Consider the following 18550-nt stretch of genomic DNA (forward strand, 5'->3'; position numbering starts at 1 on the left):
AATTTGTTATTTCTATAATAGGAAATGGGTTCATGGAATGAGGGAATCACAGACTGAAGATGCTCTAACAAGGACAGATATTGTAAAGCAATTAAAATAAATAAATTTGAATTAATTCTGGCTTTGATTTTTGAATTCCTCAGTGCCATTGTTAATTAAGAATTCAGATAGCTTTATAATTTTAGAAATACTTTTTTCCATTGCTTTTTTTATTGGGAAGTCAGATTTACACAGAGCAGGAAAGGCAGAGAGAAAGGTCTTCCATTTGCTGGTTCACTCTTCAAATGGCCACAACGGCCAGAGGTGAGCCAATCCAAAGTCAGGAGCCAGTAGTCAGGAGGGTCTTCCACGTCTCCCACGTGGGTTCAGGGTCTCAAGTTTTTGGGTCATGCTAGACTGCTTTTTCAGGCCATAAGCAAGGTACTGGATGAGAAGTGGAGCAGCTGGGATACAAATCAGTGTATGCAAAGCAAGGATTTAGCCACAAAACTACCATGCCAGGCCAATTTTAGAAATATTTAGACTTTGAAAAGGCTGGTTGCATTTGTCACCTGGTATTACTGTTGGTAAAGTTAACCAAAACATCACCGGAAATTATTCCAAGTATGAACTCAAATTTTTAAGAGGGGTTTTCAGAAATGCAATTTCAATATATTTTTAAAAATATGTATTTAATTTTATTGGAAAGTCAGATATACAGAGAGAAGGAGAGACAGAGAGGAAGATCTTCCCTCTCATGTTTTACTCCCCAAGCAGCCACAACGGCCAGTGCTGTGCCAATCCAAAGCCAGGAGCCAGGAACTTCCTCCAAGGCTCCCACATGGGTACAGCATCCCAAGGCTTTGGGCTGTCCTCGAGTGCTTTCACAGGCCACAAGCAGGGAGCTGGATGGGAAATGGAGCTGCCTGGATTAGAACTGGTGCCCATATGGGATCCTGGCTCATTCCAGGCAAGGACTTACACCTCTAGGCCACCACTCCGGGTAGCAGTATACTGCTTGAAGTAGCCTCATAAGTTGACATAAACTTTAACATTTTATTTGCAAATCACTTGTCTTTGGTTTTCACAAATATAGCCATTTGCATAAAACTATATATATATATAGTGATATGGGTTTTATAATAATTTATAAAATTGTGAAGCACCCTCTGCAACCACCCTGTTCTTACACATCCACTAAAGACTTCCATGGGGGAAAAAAAATTACGAAGCAAATGATGTTGTTTCCTATGTGGTCAACCTTTTCTTCATTTTTCTTTTAATTTTCTGTGTATTTTTCTCTACTTTTCTTATATCTGCTCCTACTTTAGGGCTTTATGTATGATCACTATAAAAATTGCTGATCCACTTAAACTACTGTGTTCTCCTCCAAGAATAATCTTTATTATGTGCACAATATAAGAAGGACAGCCAGCTATGCTGAGCTTTCTTCAGTAAGCATGCAGATAAGCAGTCACTATTGCTGAATACAAAGAAGTAATGTTGCATCTAAAACAGTCCTTTGCCCACTGCCATCTAATCCTTTTCATTTTCTTAATGTAAAATGTACTTTTATCAAAGGAAAACATGCACAAGGTTTATAAAATAAATAGCTTAAGAAGATTTATTGTGAAATAAGCAAAACCTAAAACTCTATTGTGCATCTTACTCTTTCTCATCCCTAAATACCCAGTCCTAGAAGTAAATGTTTTCAATTTCTCTCACTGAATCTCCTAGCATTTACCTCGACACATCCGAATAATATGCTCATCTGCTATTTTGTCACCTGTCAACCCCATGTGTTATCTATTGACTTCCATTTTACAACCCTACCATAGACACTTATGCGCACATGTACTTCTCTTTCACCCTCCTACAATGTTGTTTCATAATCTTAAATTTTCTTCTAAAGATTTGGCTACATATTTGCAAGGCAGAGTGAGTGGGGGAGAAGGAGAAGAGAAGGGAAGAGGCAGGAGGGGAGGGGAGGACAGGAGGAGAAGAGAGTGCAGGGGAGTAAAGGGGAATGGAGGAGAGATGAGAAAAAGGAGAGGGGATGGGAAGGGAGGGGAGGAGGAAAGAGGGGAGGAGAGAAGAGAAAGGAGAGAGGAGGGAGAGAGGAAGAGAGGTAAAGGGAGGAAAGAGGAGACGAAAAGGAGGAGAGGGGAAGGGAGGAAAGGACAGAAGATGAGAGGAGATAAGATTAGAGAAAGGAGAGGAAAGGCCGGGAGAGGAGAGGAGATTAGAGAAAGGAAAGGGGAACAGAATGGAGAAGAGAAGAGGAGGGGAAGAAAGCAGAGGGGAGAGGCGGGAGAGGGGAGAGGAGCACAGGGAAGGGGAGAGGAAGGGAGAGGAAGAAGGGAAGAGGGGATGAGGCAAAGGAGAGGGGAAGTGGAGGGAAGAGGAAGTTAGGGGAGGGATAGAAGAGCTCCTGATACTTGGGCTATCATCTGCAGCATTTCCAGGCACATTAACAGAAAGCTGAATTGGAAGCAAAATAATAAGTACCTAAGCCAGCACTCTGATATGGGTGCTGGTAGTACAGTGACAGCTTAGCCAAGAGAACAGCAATGCTCCTCTCCACAATCTTAACTTTATTAGTATTTACATTATTATGACACTATAATCTTTTAAATTATTTTTCATGACATGGTTCCATAGGCACAGGGTTACCCCCTCCAACTGTCTATCCCCTCCTCCAGTGTTTTCCCCCACAGTATTAAGACTGTACAGTATTGGGCCCAGCGTGGTAGCCTAGTGGCTAAAGTCCTCACCTTGCACATGCAAGGATCTCATATGGGTCCCGCTTCCCATCCAGCTTCCTGCTTGTTGCCTAGGAAAGCAGTCGAGAATGGCCCAAAGCCTTGGGATGCTGTACCCATGTGGGAGACCAAGAAGAGGCTCAGGGCTTTTGGCTTTGGACCAGCCCAGTTCTAGCCATTGTGGCCACTGGGGAGTTAATCATCACACAGAAGATCTTCATATCTGTCTCTCCTCCTCTTTATATATCCAACTTTCCAATAAAAAAACAAAAAATATTTTAAAAACTTGTTCAGTGCTTTTGAAGATGTAATTTTTTTTTACAACCAAGCTACAGAGTATACCATGATTTTATGTCCTTCCTGATTTATCTGGAGTTAAATTTAAAAAATATATATTTCCATGTACTTTTTAAAAAAGATTTATTTATTTTCATTGGTAAATCAGATTTACAGAGTGAGGAAGAGACAGAGAGAAAATCTTCCATCTGCTGGTTCATTCCCCAACTGGCCACAATGGTTGGTGCTGAGCCAATCCAAAGCCAGAGCCAGGACGAGGGCTCCAAGGCCTTGGGTCGTCCTTTACCACTTTCCCAGGCCACAGGTAGGGAGCTGGAAGGGAAGTAGAGCAGCCAGGATAAAAACAGGCATCCACATGGGACACCAGGCATGCAAGGCAAGAACTTTAGCTACTAGGCTGCCACATCGCGGCTAATGTACTTTTTTTTTAAGACTTATTTATTTTATTGGAAAGGCATATTAGACTTATGGAAAGAAGGAGAGACAAAGAAAAAGATTTTTCATCCATTGGTTCTCTCCCAAGTAGTTACGATGGCTGGGGCTGAGCCAATCTGAAGCCAACAGACAGGAACTTTTTCCATGTCTCCCAAGTGGATGCGGAGTTGCAAGGTTTTGGGCCATCTTCTGCTGCTTTCCCAGACTGTAAGCAAAATGCTGGATGGGAAGTGGAGCAGCTGGAACATGGACCAGTGCTTACATGCAATCTTAGCACTTGAAAGATGAGGATCTAACCATAAAGATGTTGCATCAGACTCTTTCAAGTACTTTTGAGAAATCCTTCCTTGAGCTTGCTAACAGTGCTAATGGCTCTGTTCTAAATATTCAGACATTTTTTCCACTCTGTAAGTTTCTTGTTTTTCTTGCAGATATCATTTATGATTCCCTCTGATTTCAAATTTCACTAGAACTCAATACTGGCCAAATAAATATTGGCTTAGGGTTTCTTTCATCAACATCAAATTGCCTTCTCCTCTTTTATATATTGAAACTCTGGTTTCCTCATGCATTCTGTCATCGACAAATACATCTAGAAGAATCCAAAGAAAAAATACACAGGGAACAAATTTTTGAGAATGTAGTTGGAAGCGTGTTCTATTTTCACAGTATTATTGATGGTTTGTGAAGGAATCTTCCTTCTCATTTCCTATAAGCTATGTTCTCTATCTGCTGGAAGATGGTGTTGACAGGTGCCACAACTGCATCTCAGCACTGTCTGACCTGCTTTTAAGTGAGTTGGGCAATTCGTAGGTTTCTAATATGCTAATATCCTGTTAAGATTCTGCTTGCACAATTTATCCATCTTTCCTTTTTTATTGGTTTATAGTTTTTATTGGTATTCTATATTAGAGCAATCAGTTCCCTACCATTTTTTTTTTCAAAATGTGAATGGTATTTTCCCTATACAGGGTGATTTGATAGTATTTTTTAAAATGAAAAAGACATTCCATCCAGCAGTTTTACTTATAGTATTTATCAAGTATATAGAAACATATACGTAGAAAATACTTTAGCAACACCAATTCTAATTGTAGAACTACTCACTAAAGCTAGATTAGAGGAAATTTAAATGTTCATTAGTAAATTAAATCAGTTGAGATTTGCTTAAAAGAATATTATACAGCTCTATGCAAAGAAGAGGCCATTCTAAATATATATTGACAAGGAAGATCTCTAAGATACATATTTTTAAAAATTTATTTATTTTTATTTGAAAGGTAAATTTTGCAGAGAGAGGAAGGAGACACAAAGAGAGAAGGTCTTCCATCCACTGATTCACTCCCCAAATGGTTGCAATGAGTCAAAGCTCAGGACCAGGAGCCTCTTCCAGGTCTTCCATGTGGGTGTGGGGTTCCACAGACTTGGCTATTCTCTGTTATGCAGGATGGCTTTCCCATGCCATGAGCAGGGAGCTGGACCGGGACAGGAACCAGTGCCCTAATGGGAAGCTGGCAACACAGGGTGGAGAATTAACTTGCTGAGTGATCATTCTAACCCCAAGATATATAATTTAAGTTTTTAATCATTATATGTACTTGGACATCTCTGAAAGAATACAAAATAAGCTAGCAAGGTGAACATAGAATTCAGTAGCTGGAAAACAGGAGTAGAAGAGTTGGATGTCTTTCTTTTTCCCATTACAGTCCCCCCCCCTTTTTTTCTTTTATTTTAATAATCTTTACATAGTTGATTAGGGCACAAAGGGGTCAAAGGTTACAAGAAAGTGGATAAGACCACTGTTTCCACATTTTTGTGTGTCTGTATCTGGCATAAGGAGGGAGGTAAAAGGAGAAGCCCCACCTGACCTCCCACCCGACCTCCCACCCCATCTCAGGGACCCTGATGTGGGACACGCTCTGAGGGCACTGTTCAAGTGGTTTTGATAGTTCAACAGTTCTGAATTGCTGCCAATCTCGCTGTTACAGGCACGATGAAATCTCTCCAGAATTCACTGGCTGACACAGTCCACCTTAGAGTCTCCATTTGTCCAGACCTGCACTGCCAACACATAGCTGGGTCAGATGATCGTTTTGTTCTGTTCTCCGTCCTCTGTTGTGGTACCAAGTGTCCTCTGCAGGCTCCAGTGGACCACATTTCCTCCATGTGCACTTGGATATGCTGTCCACTGTTCTACCTGAGCTTCTGAGGAGGCTCAGCTTTGACACGTGCACTCCATGGTTAGACCATGGAACTTGCAATTCTCTTCATGATTGGGGCTCTTGGATCAGCAGTTCTATTGGGGGGATCCCCAAAGAAACTTCATCTGACATGATCCAAGACCTGATTCTTGAGTGGGAATGCCAGTACAGGGTCCAGCACAGTCTGTTGCTCCAATCAGCTTATGCACATACATGGTGGTGGTTGCAACTGCTGGGTCAGTTCTGTTTCCAAACCTGTCTTCCACATAAACTAGTGGAAGTCTTGCAGTCAAGACTGATTCTTCCCAGCACACATACTCAGCCCTCACACAAACCAGTGAGAGCTGCAGCCTAGTCGGGGTGACTCCCAATAATCCCCACCAGGCCTACCTCTATCCTGGTTCCCAGGCTTGTCAGTATGTGCAGCAGACTGGTCCAGTCTGTCCCACTTCCCATTCAGCTCTTATACATGTCAATGGGCATTGAAGCCTAGTTCGACCCAACCAGCCCTACTTTCCAGCCCACACCTGTGCTGGTGGGTGCCGTTCTGTCTAGCCAGTCCTGCCCTAGTCCTGGTTTTCATGCTCTCCAGTGGGAGTGATAACCCAAAAGGGAGGTGCCCACTTTTTCCCTACTAGGCCACTCCCACTCCCGGATCTTTCACTCTCCAGGTGGTTCTGCAGTTGAACTTGACAAAATTAGGCCCCTGTGCCAGTATCGGCCTGCTGATGCTGTGGCAAAGCCCAACCAACCCATACCCACTCTGATTCATGCTTGCACCAGCAGGAACAGTCAGCCTAGCCTGTTTTTTCCCTGATCCAACACACATGAGGTGTTGTAGCCTCGCCAGGTCTGGTCTGCCCCCATCCCACCTCATGCTCTCCAGTGGTCCAGCATGGGAACACTCCACATTCCCCCTACCGACTTATCCCCTGCCCCAAGGGTTCTCATTTGTGGTGGTTGGGTGCTGCTGTCCAGTATGACATGGCCCTCCTCACCTGGGCTTTGCCACTGGGTGCTATAGCTTGGCCAGGTCCACTCCCAATTCCAGCTCCTGCTGGTGGAGGTTACAGCCTAGCCCAGCCCAGCCAGCACCCCATCCTAGCCGTAATGTATACTGGCATGTGTTGTGGTCAATCCTGGCATGACCCACACTTTGTTCTGGTGCTTGGATTTGCCAGCAGGTGATGTGAACTGGTTCAGCCTGGTCTGCCCCCAATCTATGCCAAATTTATGCTGGTAGGTACATTTCCCTGTCCCGGTCTGGGCTGTTCCCTATCATGGTTCTTGCATTCACCTGCAGGGACTATGTCCTGCCAGAGGAGTTGCCCAGGCTCCTCCATGAGAACCTCTCCCAATGCCAGATCTCACACATACTGGTGAGTCCATGGCTCAGCCCTACTTAGTTCACCACCTGTCCTGGCAGTAACAGTGGCCTTTCCTGACTGGCCTTTTCCCCATTCCAGTTCTTACTGTTGGATATTTCAGCCCAGCCAAGGCTTATCCATACCATGTACAGCTGATACATGGCTCAATAGGGGCAGAAACCTAGCCTAGTCTGTTCTGCATCTACCCTGGTCCTCCAGAGCATCAGATGGTGCTGGAGTCTAGCCCAGCTTGGTGTGTCCAGTCCCAGTCCACACTTGTGCCAAGGGAGACTGCAGCCATGTCCAGACCAGAATGCAGCCTCCACTGAGGCCCTCACACTCACCAGTGGGAACTCCAACCCAGAAAAGTTGGACTCTCCTAGCTCCCCAATTGGGCCTGTTCCCAACCATAGATTATGTGCGTGGCAATGGTTGCTCTGACCCAGCTTGACACAGCCCCTCATCTGTCTTAGTCTTTGCCTTCAATGCTGTGGCCTGGCCTCCCTAGCTCATGCAAACCAGCTGCTGTGAGAGTCTAGCTTGGTATGACCTGTGCTCCATCCTGATTTCTGTTCTTGCTTGTGAGCTACGATTTGCTTGGTCATGCCCAATCTGCCCCCTTCTATAACCAATCCATACGTTAGCCAGCCATCAGAACTACTATGCGTAGCTTGCCCAACTCCCAGGCTTGGATCACGTGATTATCAGTGAGAGTGGTGACTCACTAGGGCAGTTTCCCAACTTCCCCCAGTTAACCCACTCCCAGACCCAGTTCTCATACATGCCAGTGGGTGTTAGGCTGGTGCCCGGCATAGTCTGCCCTTCCATTTTGGCCTTGTATGAACTGGTGAACGTTAAAGCTCGGCCCACCCCACACCCTGTTTTAGGATGCACATTCTGGTGCTACTACTTTGACCTGTCCGGACTGTTGTTGGTTCCTTTACCCATGGGCGATAGTCACACCTAGCTCAGCCCATCACAATCCTAACTCTTGAGCTAACTGGCAGGACTTGTTTTTCCACAGGGTTGGGCCCACACATCCCTCACAGAACCTACTCCTGGACCTGGTTCTGTTGCATGCTAGTTAGTGTCATGACGCAGCCTAATGTGACCCAGCCTCTGTTCCAACACCCAGTCAGGTACCAGTACCTAGCCCTACCTCACATACCCCCTCCATAGCTTTCGTGTGGACTGGCATGTAGTAGCTAGAGATACTCTATGCTAACAGCCCATTTCAGGACTCCCATGTGGTCTGATGAATCAGCCTGGGCCAGATAGATTTTATAGACTCTCCCCTCCAACCCACCAGGTCTCAGTCCCCACTCTTGCCAGCAGGTTCTGTGACCGTATCGTTGAGAGTCACACAGGATTCATCCCTCACCTACACTCACATTGGCCTTATCCATGGATGTCCCAGGGCAGCAATTACATATCCTAAAAACCCAAGAGTTCATCACGGGCGGCCAGCAGGCAGAGCCTGGCTCCCAATGGGTGTACTGGCTGCCCAACAGCCTAAGACTTGCTCACCATGTGGCAGCAATAACCATGGCCTAAATCTCAAGTATTGGGTCTGGCCTGGCTTGGGCACTCCCCACAGCAGCCATGCTGCAGATGGTTCCTTTCACCCCAGCCCATGGCCGAACACCATCACAGTTTTTTAAAAACACATATATTAAGTATGTGTGGAAAACACTGCTAGTACTAAGTGTTTAATTCAGTTAATTTTAGTATATATAGAGTTGTATCATCATCATCACAATCTAGTTTAGAAAGATGGGAATTGTATTTTCCCCTATTCTTACCTTCAGTCCCAGTAGGTAACCACTTATCTTCACTCTATATGTACTTTTTTACTTATGTGAATATTTTGTATATGCTTTTCTAGCTTTTGATTTTTCTTGTATTTTGAATTTATATCGCCTATTTAAAAATATATTTTTCTAACTAATCCCATGATCATTCTCTCTTTTCATTGGTATTATAGGAAGAAAATAAGTGGGGCAAGGAATAAAATCAGAATATTACTCTGTAAGAGTCTATTTTCTATTTTTATTGCATCAATATTAGATCTAATTTTGGCTCAGTATACACTGAATTTTAAATTTAATCATTGTTCACATAAGTGTAAATTTCTGTAAAAGGTCAAAAGATTTACCATTCAGATGGGAAAGCACAAATCATTCTACTGAAAAAAAAAGATATGGGTGAAAATTATACAGCACAGGCACTTCAATTTTATTGCCATATTTTGTTAGGAATCCATAAACACTAATGTTATCGTGTCATATATTACAAAGGTAGGTCATCTGCTAATGTTGAGATTAATACTTTACCTCATGGTTAACTCATAAAATCATACAAATTTAGATTTGCATGGGACTTCAGAAATTTATCTGTGACATTTCACAAGATTTATTCTTCTCAATACCAGCCAATCTAATTACTTTAGTGACATGTTTAACCTTTATGAAAATCTCTATACAGATTTATTTATGTGAATATTATTGGTTCTTAAAATCCAAGTGGCCTACTCTTTCTCAAATCAATGCTGGTAATAACAAAAATAAGAATGATGATAGCCACCTTTATTATTTACTGTAGCTGGTAACTGAGCTAAGGAACTGTTTCACATACATAAAGGCATTCTGACCTAAAACCATCTAGGATGGAGGCCTTATTTCTAACCCCTAAACAGTAAAATGAACTTTTTGCTAGATAAGCTAATGAACATTCTTAACATCACAGAGCTCAAATGTGAATCTAGACTTTAATTAATCTGTTTTTGTGATATTCAGGCGTTCCTCTTCATTCATGCGTAAGGCATGTGAAATCATGGACAGTGCTAAAGCTGGCATGCATTTTGCTTTTGTCCTATACATATACACACCTATAATAATCTTTAGCTTGTAAATTAGATACAGTAATCATTGGCAACAGCTAGTAATAGTAATATAACACAACATTACAACAGTGTTGTACTAAAAGTTACTGGAATTAAATCGCTCAAAGGAGTTAATTGTAGTTTAATCTTTTCATTTAAAGAATCGTATAGCTTCTCCTTTGCATACCCAAATTGCTAGCATCAAGACTTTTGTCGTCTGTGGCCACTGTCAGGCAAAAAAGGTCTAAGTGAAGAGAAGCATTGTGATACAACAGCTGCTCTTGTGACCCAGTGCTTTCCTAAGTGACTAACTGGTCAGGAAGTGGTCACAGTGAAGATGCTCTAGACTAAGAGGATGATTCAAGGCCCAGGCAGGAGAGGGTAGGACAGGTTTGACCATGCTACTTAGAGCAGTGCACAATTTAAAACTTACAGATGCCTTATTTCTGGGATATTCTATGCAATATTTCACATCGTGAATGACTGCACATAACTGAAACCATGGCAGGTAAAACCATACATATGAGCAGACTATCACATACTATATATTGAAATAGCCTCATTCATAATCAATACTACATTTTATTCTCTAATTCTTCTTACATTTTATTCTCTTTAATTCTTCTTATGTTTTACTTTATTCTTGTTAAAGATTTATTTATTTTTATTGGAAATGCAGATATACAAAGAGGAGGAGAGACAGAGAGAAAGATCTTTCATCTGATGGTTTACTCCCCAAGCAGCCGCAACAGCTGGAACTGAGCCAATGTGAAGCCAGGAGCCAGGAGCTTTCCTCCTGGTCTCCCATGCGGGTGCAGGGTCCCAAGGCTTTGGGCTGCCTCGACTGCTTTCTCAGGCCACAAGCAGGGAGCTGGCTGGGAAGTGGGGCTGCCGGGATTAGAACCGGTGCCCATATGGACTCCCAGTGTGTGCAAGATGAGGACTTTAACCAGTATGCTATCACACCAGGCCCCTTACATTTTATTTTTAAAGCTAGTACTTAAGGTGCCTTGACTCATAAACTGCCTTCAATTTTCTCTATAAAACATTGTCTTAAATAAGCAAACATATTGCCTATTACATATTGTCTATTATTTGTTGTCTTGTATTAGAATGAGGAAAAGCAATATGTTTTGTGTATACTACTTTCTTCCTCCAAAAGACTTGCTCCTCATCTCCCCCGTTGAACAGTTCATTTTTCCCAAGCTACAGTCAGAAATAATCAATCAATATTTACTGTGCCAATATGGGAAACAGAGAGACTTAATGCTATAGTTCCTGACCTACAAGGGCTTATACATTTAGTCATTGAGTAAAAATGCATGCTTAAAACCACAAATATGTGAAAAGTGATTGCTAGTGGCATAATAGGTCCTTTGTGTATTTTAAGTCAATGGCTAACACTATAGGAAAGTACTTTGCAAAATTTGGTTTTTTAAGAGTTGATCATCTCTGAGGCAAATCAAGAATATTTAAACACTTGGAGTCTTTGGAGAGTTCCATAACAATGTGTTTGAAAAGATGTTCTTTAACGATCTGTCCAATGTAAACATAATTATATTTCAAGAATTATGCAGGAACTACTACATAGCACAATGCAATTGCAATTAGTGAAGGCCTGAGGGAGGAGTGGGAACCCTCGGAGTAAGCATTCGGGTGTAGGGGCTATATGTTTTCAGTTAGAATCAGGAAGAAGCGTGTGTGTTGGGGTGTCAAGGCAGAGTACCAGCAAGGCAGTCACTCACTAAGCAAATTTCCCAAAAGTGAGTGCCGTTTCAAACTTATTTGAGCTTCTGATTTAAAAGCAAACAAAGACCCGGTGAGGTGGCCTGGCAGCTAAGGTCCTCACCTTGAACCCTGCAGGATCCCATATGGGAGCCAGTTCTAATCCCAGCAGCCCCTCTTCCCATCCAGCTCCCTGTTTGTGGCGTGAGAAAGCAGTCGAGGACCGCCCAAAGCCTTGGGACCCTGCACCCATGTGGAAGACCCAGAAGAAGTTCTTGGCTTCTGGCTTTGGATCTGCATAGCACTGGTTGTTATGGCCACTTGAGGAGTGAATCATTGCACAGATGTTCCTCTCTGTTTATCTGCCTTTCCAATAAAAAATTAAAATCTTTAGAAAAAAAAAAAAGCAAACAAACCCCAAAAGCACAAGAGAAAACTTGATGGACTCAGTGTTGCGTCCCAGCAAGGTTTGTGTCCTGGCTGCTGTACTTCCGTTCAGCTTCCTACACATGCATGTGGAAAGCTGTGGAGGGAGGCCACTGCTACCCATGTAAGAGATTTGAATGAAGCACCTGCTTGTGGCTTCACCGAGGCCCAGTCCCTGCCCCGGCTCTGTTGAACAGTTAGGGAGTGAACCCGAGGATGGAAGACCTCAGCCTGGTTTTTCCTCTCTGTATTTCTGCCTTTCAAAAAAATAAATCTTTAGAAAAGAATACTGCAAAGCAAACGTCTACTATGCTATTAAAATTGACCACAGAACAGCTAGTAAAGGTAGTTTATCTTTTCCTCATTTCCATCTCCACTGTGTTAGACCCCTTTGGTCACCACAGTGAAAAAAGGCCGAGGAAGTGAACTTCGTAAAAAGTAGAGGTTTATTGAGCTCACAGTTTTGGAGGTGAAAATAAAAGACGAAGTAGCCTCTCCTGCTTGACCTCTGAAGAGTGGCGATGGTGAAGGCTGGAAGAACAGAGGATCGCATGGCCCCCCAGGAAGCCGAGAGAGCAGCTGGCCCAACAGCTTTTCCAACCCACCCGGGAGAGAACTGCCCTCACACGGCGCATCCCCAAGAAGGGCCCATCCGAGGCTCACACGTGAAACACCACAGGTGGATTGTTTGCTCCTGGTACCATTCACTTATGACTTTGAGTTTAAGAGTCAACTCTTTTCCACGCTAGAGCATCTAATTTCCTTCCCACATACCCAAATTGTAGAGCCCAGCTTCTGAAATGGAACCGCTATGATGAAAGAGCATCAGCACCCAGCCTTTCCTGACCTACCTCATGTAGCCCAGGATGTACTTGCCTGCTCTTTGTGGAAAGCAATTCACTGAATCCACAGTTCCACAGCTGGCCCCTAGTTACCTGACTAGTGACTTGACTCAAAAGGTCATTGACTTCCCCAACAGAGAAAACCTGTGGGCCACTATTGGGGCTTGAGAGGTTTGTTCAGCAGAACTCAAGGACCAATGGAAGCCCACCTGGTCGTAATCAAGTCCTGAACGCCCACAGCATAATCCATCAACCAAAGAAGCTCCCAAGCACCAGTGAACGACGAGGAATGTCGACCTGGCCGATTGCTGACTTCTGGAGCCCTGAGGAACTCGGAGTCAGCAACAGCTGCTCAGCTCCCGGCTCTGCGATTTCCACCCCACTGCTGTCAGAGATGGGCTCTGCTCAGTGGGAAGCAAGCCCGCAGTCCAACCACACCACCTCCAACTAGTTTGGGGTGGTTTTCCAACAACCTAATGGGTAGTGTTTTTAGTACAAACTCCTAATACCCACCCCACCCCCGGTCATGTGAGTACTTACCGCCCGATTCAACCCAAGTGAGACTCATTTTCTTCCACCTGAGATGGTACCATAGGTTTGGAAGCAAACGTCCCTGTTTCCGGACTTAGGGATTTTTTGTTTTCTGTGTGTTTTGTTTGTTTTTCCTTTGGAAAGTGATGTTTTTACCAAACGGCAGCCTCGTCGTTCAGTGTGGTAAACATTGTTGTTGAAACGTTGGAGGCCGGGGAGGAAAGCTACACACCGTTGCTCCCTCAGCTGTAGCCAATCTGGGACTGGGGATTGGCGGGCAAACTGGAGGCTGCATGGGGGCAGGACTGCAGCCCAGACGCACGGCTGGGCAGCCGGTGGGGCATATAGAGGAGCCCCACCCACAGAGCCCGGCTGCAGGAGCCGGGGCGCAGAGCTTTGCGGCTGCAGCGACCCAGCTCCCCTCACGGAGCTGCAGGCGGAGGGAGCCAGGCGTGCGGCGGCGCGGAGGAGGCCGCGGTGCAGGCGCCCACTCCCCCTCGTCCCCGCGCCCCGCCGCTCGCCCCCCGCTGCTGGGCGCCGGCGCGCTCGGCTCTTTCCGCCGCCGCCGTTGCCGCGCGCTGCCCCGTGCGCTCCGGCACCTTCGGCAATTTCCGTCGGGTCCCGGCCGCCATTTTCTCGCCGCTTGTGTGGCTCGCTGGCTGCGTGGCTCAGTTCTTGGGAGCGAAGCTTTGTCCGGTTCGGCAATGGACGGGTATGTAGCCGGGCCGGTGAGGAGATGTGTGTGAGAGAAGAGTTGGGCCGTCGTTGGGGCCCGCTCCGGGGTCGGGCAGAAACCCTCCGGCGGCCCCTCCCAGGGCTGGGCTGCCGTTACCCAACCCCCGCCCCATCGCACACACCCCTCCCTTTGCTTCCCCGGGCGGGCTGCGGTCGCGGGTGGGGAGGAGGGGGAAAGAAGAAAGAAAGCGGGCTCGGAGGATGGGGGAGGCTCTGGGTGATGGCGGTGGGGACGACCCTGGCGGGCCAGCGGGCGCCGGCCGGGCGGCGTGAGAAGTGGGGTGGGAACCCCTGAACGTTTCGCCCGTCCTCAACCCCCTCCCCCTCGGAGCCATTTCGATCCGTTCTCGGGGACCCGAACCCTGGGCTGGCGCCGGCGGGGCGGGCAGGCAGCGGCCAGGGCGTGTGGGCCTTCGGGCTGAGAGAGAGGGGCGCCCGAGCCGCAGCCCGGCCATCCTCCCAGCCGCGGCCTCGCCGGGCCCGCCCTGGCCGGGAGAGATGCCTCTGGCGGGAGCTCCGGGGAAAGCCGAGCGGGAGCCGCTGGCGGAGGGGGAGGGCAGATGTCAGAGTCCTTTGTTTTCTTTTTGAGTCTGGGAGTGGAGGCGGGAGACCGAACAAAATGCCTTTTGCTTTGCGGCCTAGGGCCCCCTTACACCAAGGCTGCGATGTTCCAGTAAATTAAATAGTCTTGGGGGGGAAAAAAAACCCGTTTGTGTTTGAGGTCGACGAGACGGTCACATGGGCCAAAACCAGCAAGCTATGGCAGACGCCAGAGCCCACAGTCAAACCCAGGGCCATCTCTAGAGACTTGGGCCAGTTTCTGAAACAAAAACCCAGTCCCCAAAGCCAGAAAACGGAGCCCCTTGGGTGAGCCGGAGCGAGGTGAGGCCAGGGCGCTGGGGGAGCGCCTGTGCCCTGGTGCCCCAAGCTCAGCATTTAAGGTATTGTTGGAAGGGGGCGTTCCTTGGGGCCCCGATGCACACACCTGAGTGTACTGCCCCTCTGGGGATGCGAAACCAGTTTCATCTCACTAATGTATTCAGCTCCTAGACCACATCTGAAGAGTCAGAAGTAAATTCTTTTGGGTTAGGTGTCCAGAGTTAGACGTTGGTCAAGTTGGTAGATACAGACATCGTACTTACAGGCCTAGAAAGTTATGTTCGACGTTATTTTCCAACCAAACCCTAGGTCCGAAGCAACTTGGGATTGCCTGAGAAAGTGAACGGGGAAATTGATAGCAACATTCACCCTGAAATTCATGTTTATGTGTTAAATTGTAAGAGCTTTGTAGGAATGGCATTTGGAGTGTTGAGGATTTTTGTTCTTTCCCATATGTTTGAAAACTTTTTTATAAAACGGTTTGTTTGGAGGAGTTCATCTTTTTGTTTGGAAGTTGTTTCTAGAGAAGCAGGTTGACTGTGGTGCAGAAAAGTATCCCCATCTGTGTAGGCTCCCCATCTGTGTTTGCTTCAAGATTAATGACTGATGAATTGCCCCAAAAAGTTGGGGTCAAGCAGTGATAGAACACCAGCAAGAAGTTGTAACTATTTATTTATTTTTATTTTTTTTACAGAATTGTCACCGAGGTTGCAGTTGGTGTGAAGGTAGGAAAAGATTCTTTCAAGTTAATAAGAAAATGGGGATTGTTAAACCTACTAATATAATTAATGGGAAGCTTCAGTTAGCTTTCAAAACTAATAAAACAAAGTGTAAAGTGTACATTTAATTTGCAAAGCTAGGTTAAGGAAGACAAACTGTAAATCAGATGATTAAATAAGTTTTTCCAGAACTTGCAGCTTAAAACACTTTGAAGTAAATGTGGATGGTATTCATAGAATTTAAAAATGCTTTTCATGTGTGACTGGTAGATAACAAGTACTGCAGGTTTTTTGAGGTGTGAAAATGGTTTGAAATGTATTAAGTGATTTGACCTAACTATGTAGCTTAGTAATGGTTTCAAGCATTGTATTTTATGTTGTGAAGATGTTTTTTGTCAGCAGTAGGTCTCATTAGAAACCAGTATCCTCAGCCTTGAAACTCCACACATTTAGGTGCTTATTTATTTGGGTCAGAAGAGTTTTTTTTCTTCAGGGAAGATGGAGCTTTAACCATAGAGAAGTTTTAAGAACCTTCCTTCTTACTTTCTCCCTAGAAAAACTGCTTGTCCTTTAAACTTTGCTTCTGGTGCCTATGTCTTATTTCTTAAACTTGCACTTTTTAAAAATGCTTCATATTATTTTTCGTTTGCTAACCTGTCTGCCCTCTTAAGGCATGATCCTTCTAATTTCCCAATCCTGTTATCAGTTCTTGCTCCCTTCCCAAAGGTGAGTAGTGGCAAGAGGACTGTGTTCAGTCCAGTGGTGTTTACTAGCCCTTGTGGATTTTTAAATTGAATGTATATGGTGGAATAAATTCTTAGAATGCTTGTAGAGATAGTTCTAGATTTCTTTGCTTAATTGCTGGCCTCTCTAGTGAGCTAGATACTCTTGCGTACTCATAGTATTTGTGTTTATTTTTTGAGCTTATTATGTAGACTGAGGAGTAATGGGCTGTGTTTTGGAATAGACTTACTCAGTTTTGACAGTGGTGTTGTGCTAGTTGAGGTAGTTTTAGGATTTGAAATAAGAAATCACTCCAGACCTCAAGGTGTGGCTGTGGTTGCTGTCTAAATAGATTTTTGCTGTAAATTGGGAAAAGTGTGAATTGTGTAAGACTCTTGTAAAATAATAAGTAATATAAGTCTGAATTGTCTACTTTTGGTGGAAAAGGAAATCCAAAATGAATAGATGGCAAAAAAATGGGAAGAGACTTGAATGGCATGCCCAGACGAGATGTATTGGTATGCCATTTTTCTGTGTTGGTAGTTGGAGAAATTGTTAATGAAAGATGTCATAACTATTACTAGCCAGTTTTGTTCTAAAAATGAAAAAAGTCTTATATAATTTTCTAGGGTAATGGGAATTTTTGCTTGGGATCATCTATGCCTACGTAATTAAACTTTCTTTAAAATTTAAGGAATATATATATTTGTAAAAGAAAGTGATACTCATACATGAACATGTTTAAATAAAATTCAAAATAAAAATACTCCTAAATTCATACTTCTTAATTTATTAGATGTTTATCATGGTGTGAATTTTTCTTATGACAATGTTATGTACTATGTAATGTATAAATACCTTTATTTACAAAAATGTACTAAAGCTGTTCTAATTTAACATCTTGTCATTTTTTTAAAAAGTGCTTTGAGACAGAATTTGATATAAACTTGACATAGTTCATGTATACAGTATTTTGAAATTAATGTGTTTAATTGTGAAACCACCACTCCAATCTGCATAAGTATTGATCACTCAGAAATACTGTCACGCATGTATTTCATTATCCCTTCTCCCAAGAAACATCAGGTCTCTTTGAAAGATCAATTTGTTTTTTTAAAATTTTAAATAATATTACACAATGTACATCTTCTCTTCACTGGTAACTTAGTATAATTATTTTATTGATTTACCTATATTGTGTATCCCTATTGCTGAGTATAAAGCAGTGAGTTGTCTGGGCAACTCATAGTGGACATTGTGTTGTTCCTAGTTTGGGACTTTTCATTTTTGTTGATGTGCCTTTTGGAATGGCTGGGCATTGTCAACTTTTCAGCAAAGTGTGATCTGTTTTCCTAAGTGGTTGTACCAATTTATTTTGTCATAAGTAGAATGAGATTTCTACTTCCTCCACATCCTTTCCAATGCCTGTTACTGTCTGATTACTGTCTAGTAGATATGAAATGATCTTACTGTCTTAATTTGCATTTCTGTTACTTGACAACTTTTTGTGAAATGTTTCTTGATAAACATTTTTAAACTTTTTGAATTTAATTTTTTAAGATGTATTTATTTTTATTGGAAGGTCAGACTTATAGAGAGGAGGACGTACAGAGAGATCTTCCCTCAGCTGGTTCACTGCAAATGGCCACAAAGGGCCACTGAGCCCATCCAAAGTCAGGAGCCAGGAGTTTCAAGCTTCTTCCAGGCCTCCTGCATGGATGCAGTGTCCCCAGGCTGTGGGCAGTCCTCCGCTGCAGGCAGCTGGATGGGAAGGGGAGCGTATGGAACACAAGCTGGCGCTCACATGGAATCCCAGCATGTACAAGGCTTTTAGTCACTGAGCCACCGTGTGAGGGCCAACTCACCTTTTTCCCTACAGTTTATTTTACTGAATTTTGAGATTATTCTGGGTATAAAACATGACTGTTATGGTATACAGATACTTTCTACTGCTTGTATCTTGTTCTCACAACTTTTTTTTGAAGAGCAGTAGTTAATCTCTTATGTACCACTTATTTTTCTTTAATGGATCGTGCGTTTAAATGGCA

The 18550-nt window shown here is 44.1% G+C and overlaps 1 protein-coding gene and 1 long non-coding RNA gene across 7 annotated transcripts in view; one reads left to right on the forward strand and one right to left on the reverse strand.

Moving 5' to 3' along the window:
• LOC121168602 overlaps positions 1-14074 on the reverse strand; it is a 130638-nt gene extending 116564 nt beyond the window's left edge. For both annotated transcript variants that reach the window (XR_005885734.1, XR_005885733.1), the window contains exon 1: positions 13456-14074. This is a non-coding gene — a long non-coding RNA (uncharacterized LOC121168602). The remainder of the gene's footprint in view (positions 1-13455) is intronic.
• PTBP2 (polypyrimidine tract binding protein 2) overlaps positions 13958-18550 on the forward strand; it is a 50148-nt gene continuing 45555 nt past the window's right edge. For 2 of the 5 annotated variants that reach the window (XM_040998873.1, XM_040998874.1), the window contains exons 1-2: positions 13964-14158; positions 15755-15785. In XM_040998873.1, coding sequence (XP_040854807.1) covers positions 14151-14158; positions 15755-15785 — 39 coding nt within the window. In that variant the 5' untranslated portion in view covers positions 13964-14150. Of the gene's footprint in view, positions 14159-15754; positions 15786-18550 lie in introns of all 5 variants that reach the window. The other 3 variants (XM_040998871.1, XM_040998872.1, XM_040998875.1) reach the window with 2 other exon arrangements.

Source organism: Ochotona curzoniae, unplaced genomic scaffold (assembly GCF_017591425.1).
Source record: "Ochotona curzoniae isolate NIBS_2020 unplaced genomic scaffold, NIBS_Ocur_1.0 scaffold_1037, whole genome shotgun sequence".
In the NCBI taxonomy this organism is placed as follows: domain Eukaryota; kingdom Metazoa; phylum Chordata; class Mammalia; order Lagomorpha; family Ochotonidae; genus Ochotona; species Ochotona curzoniae.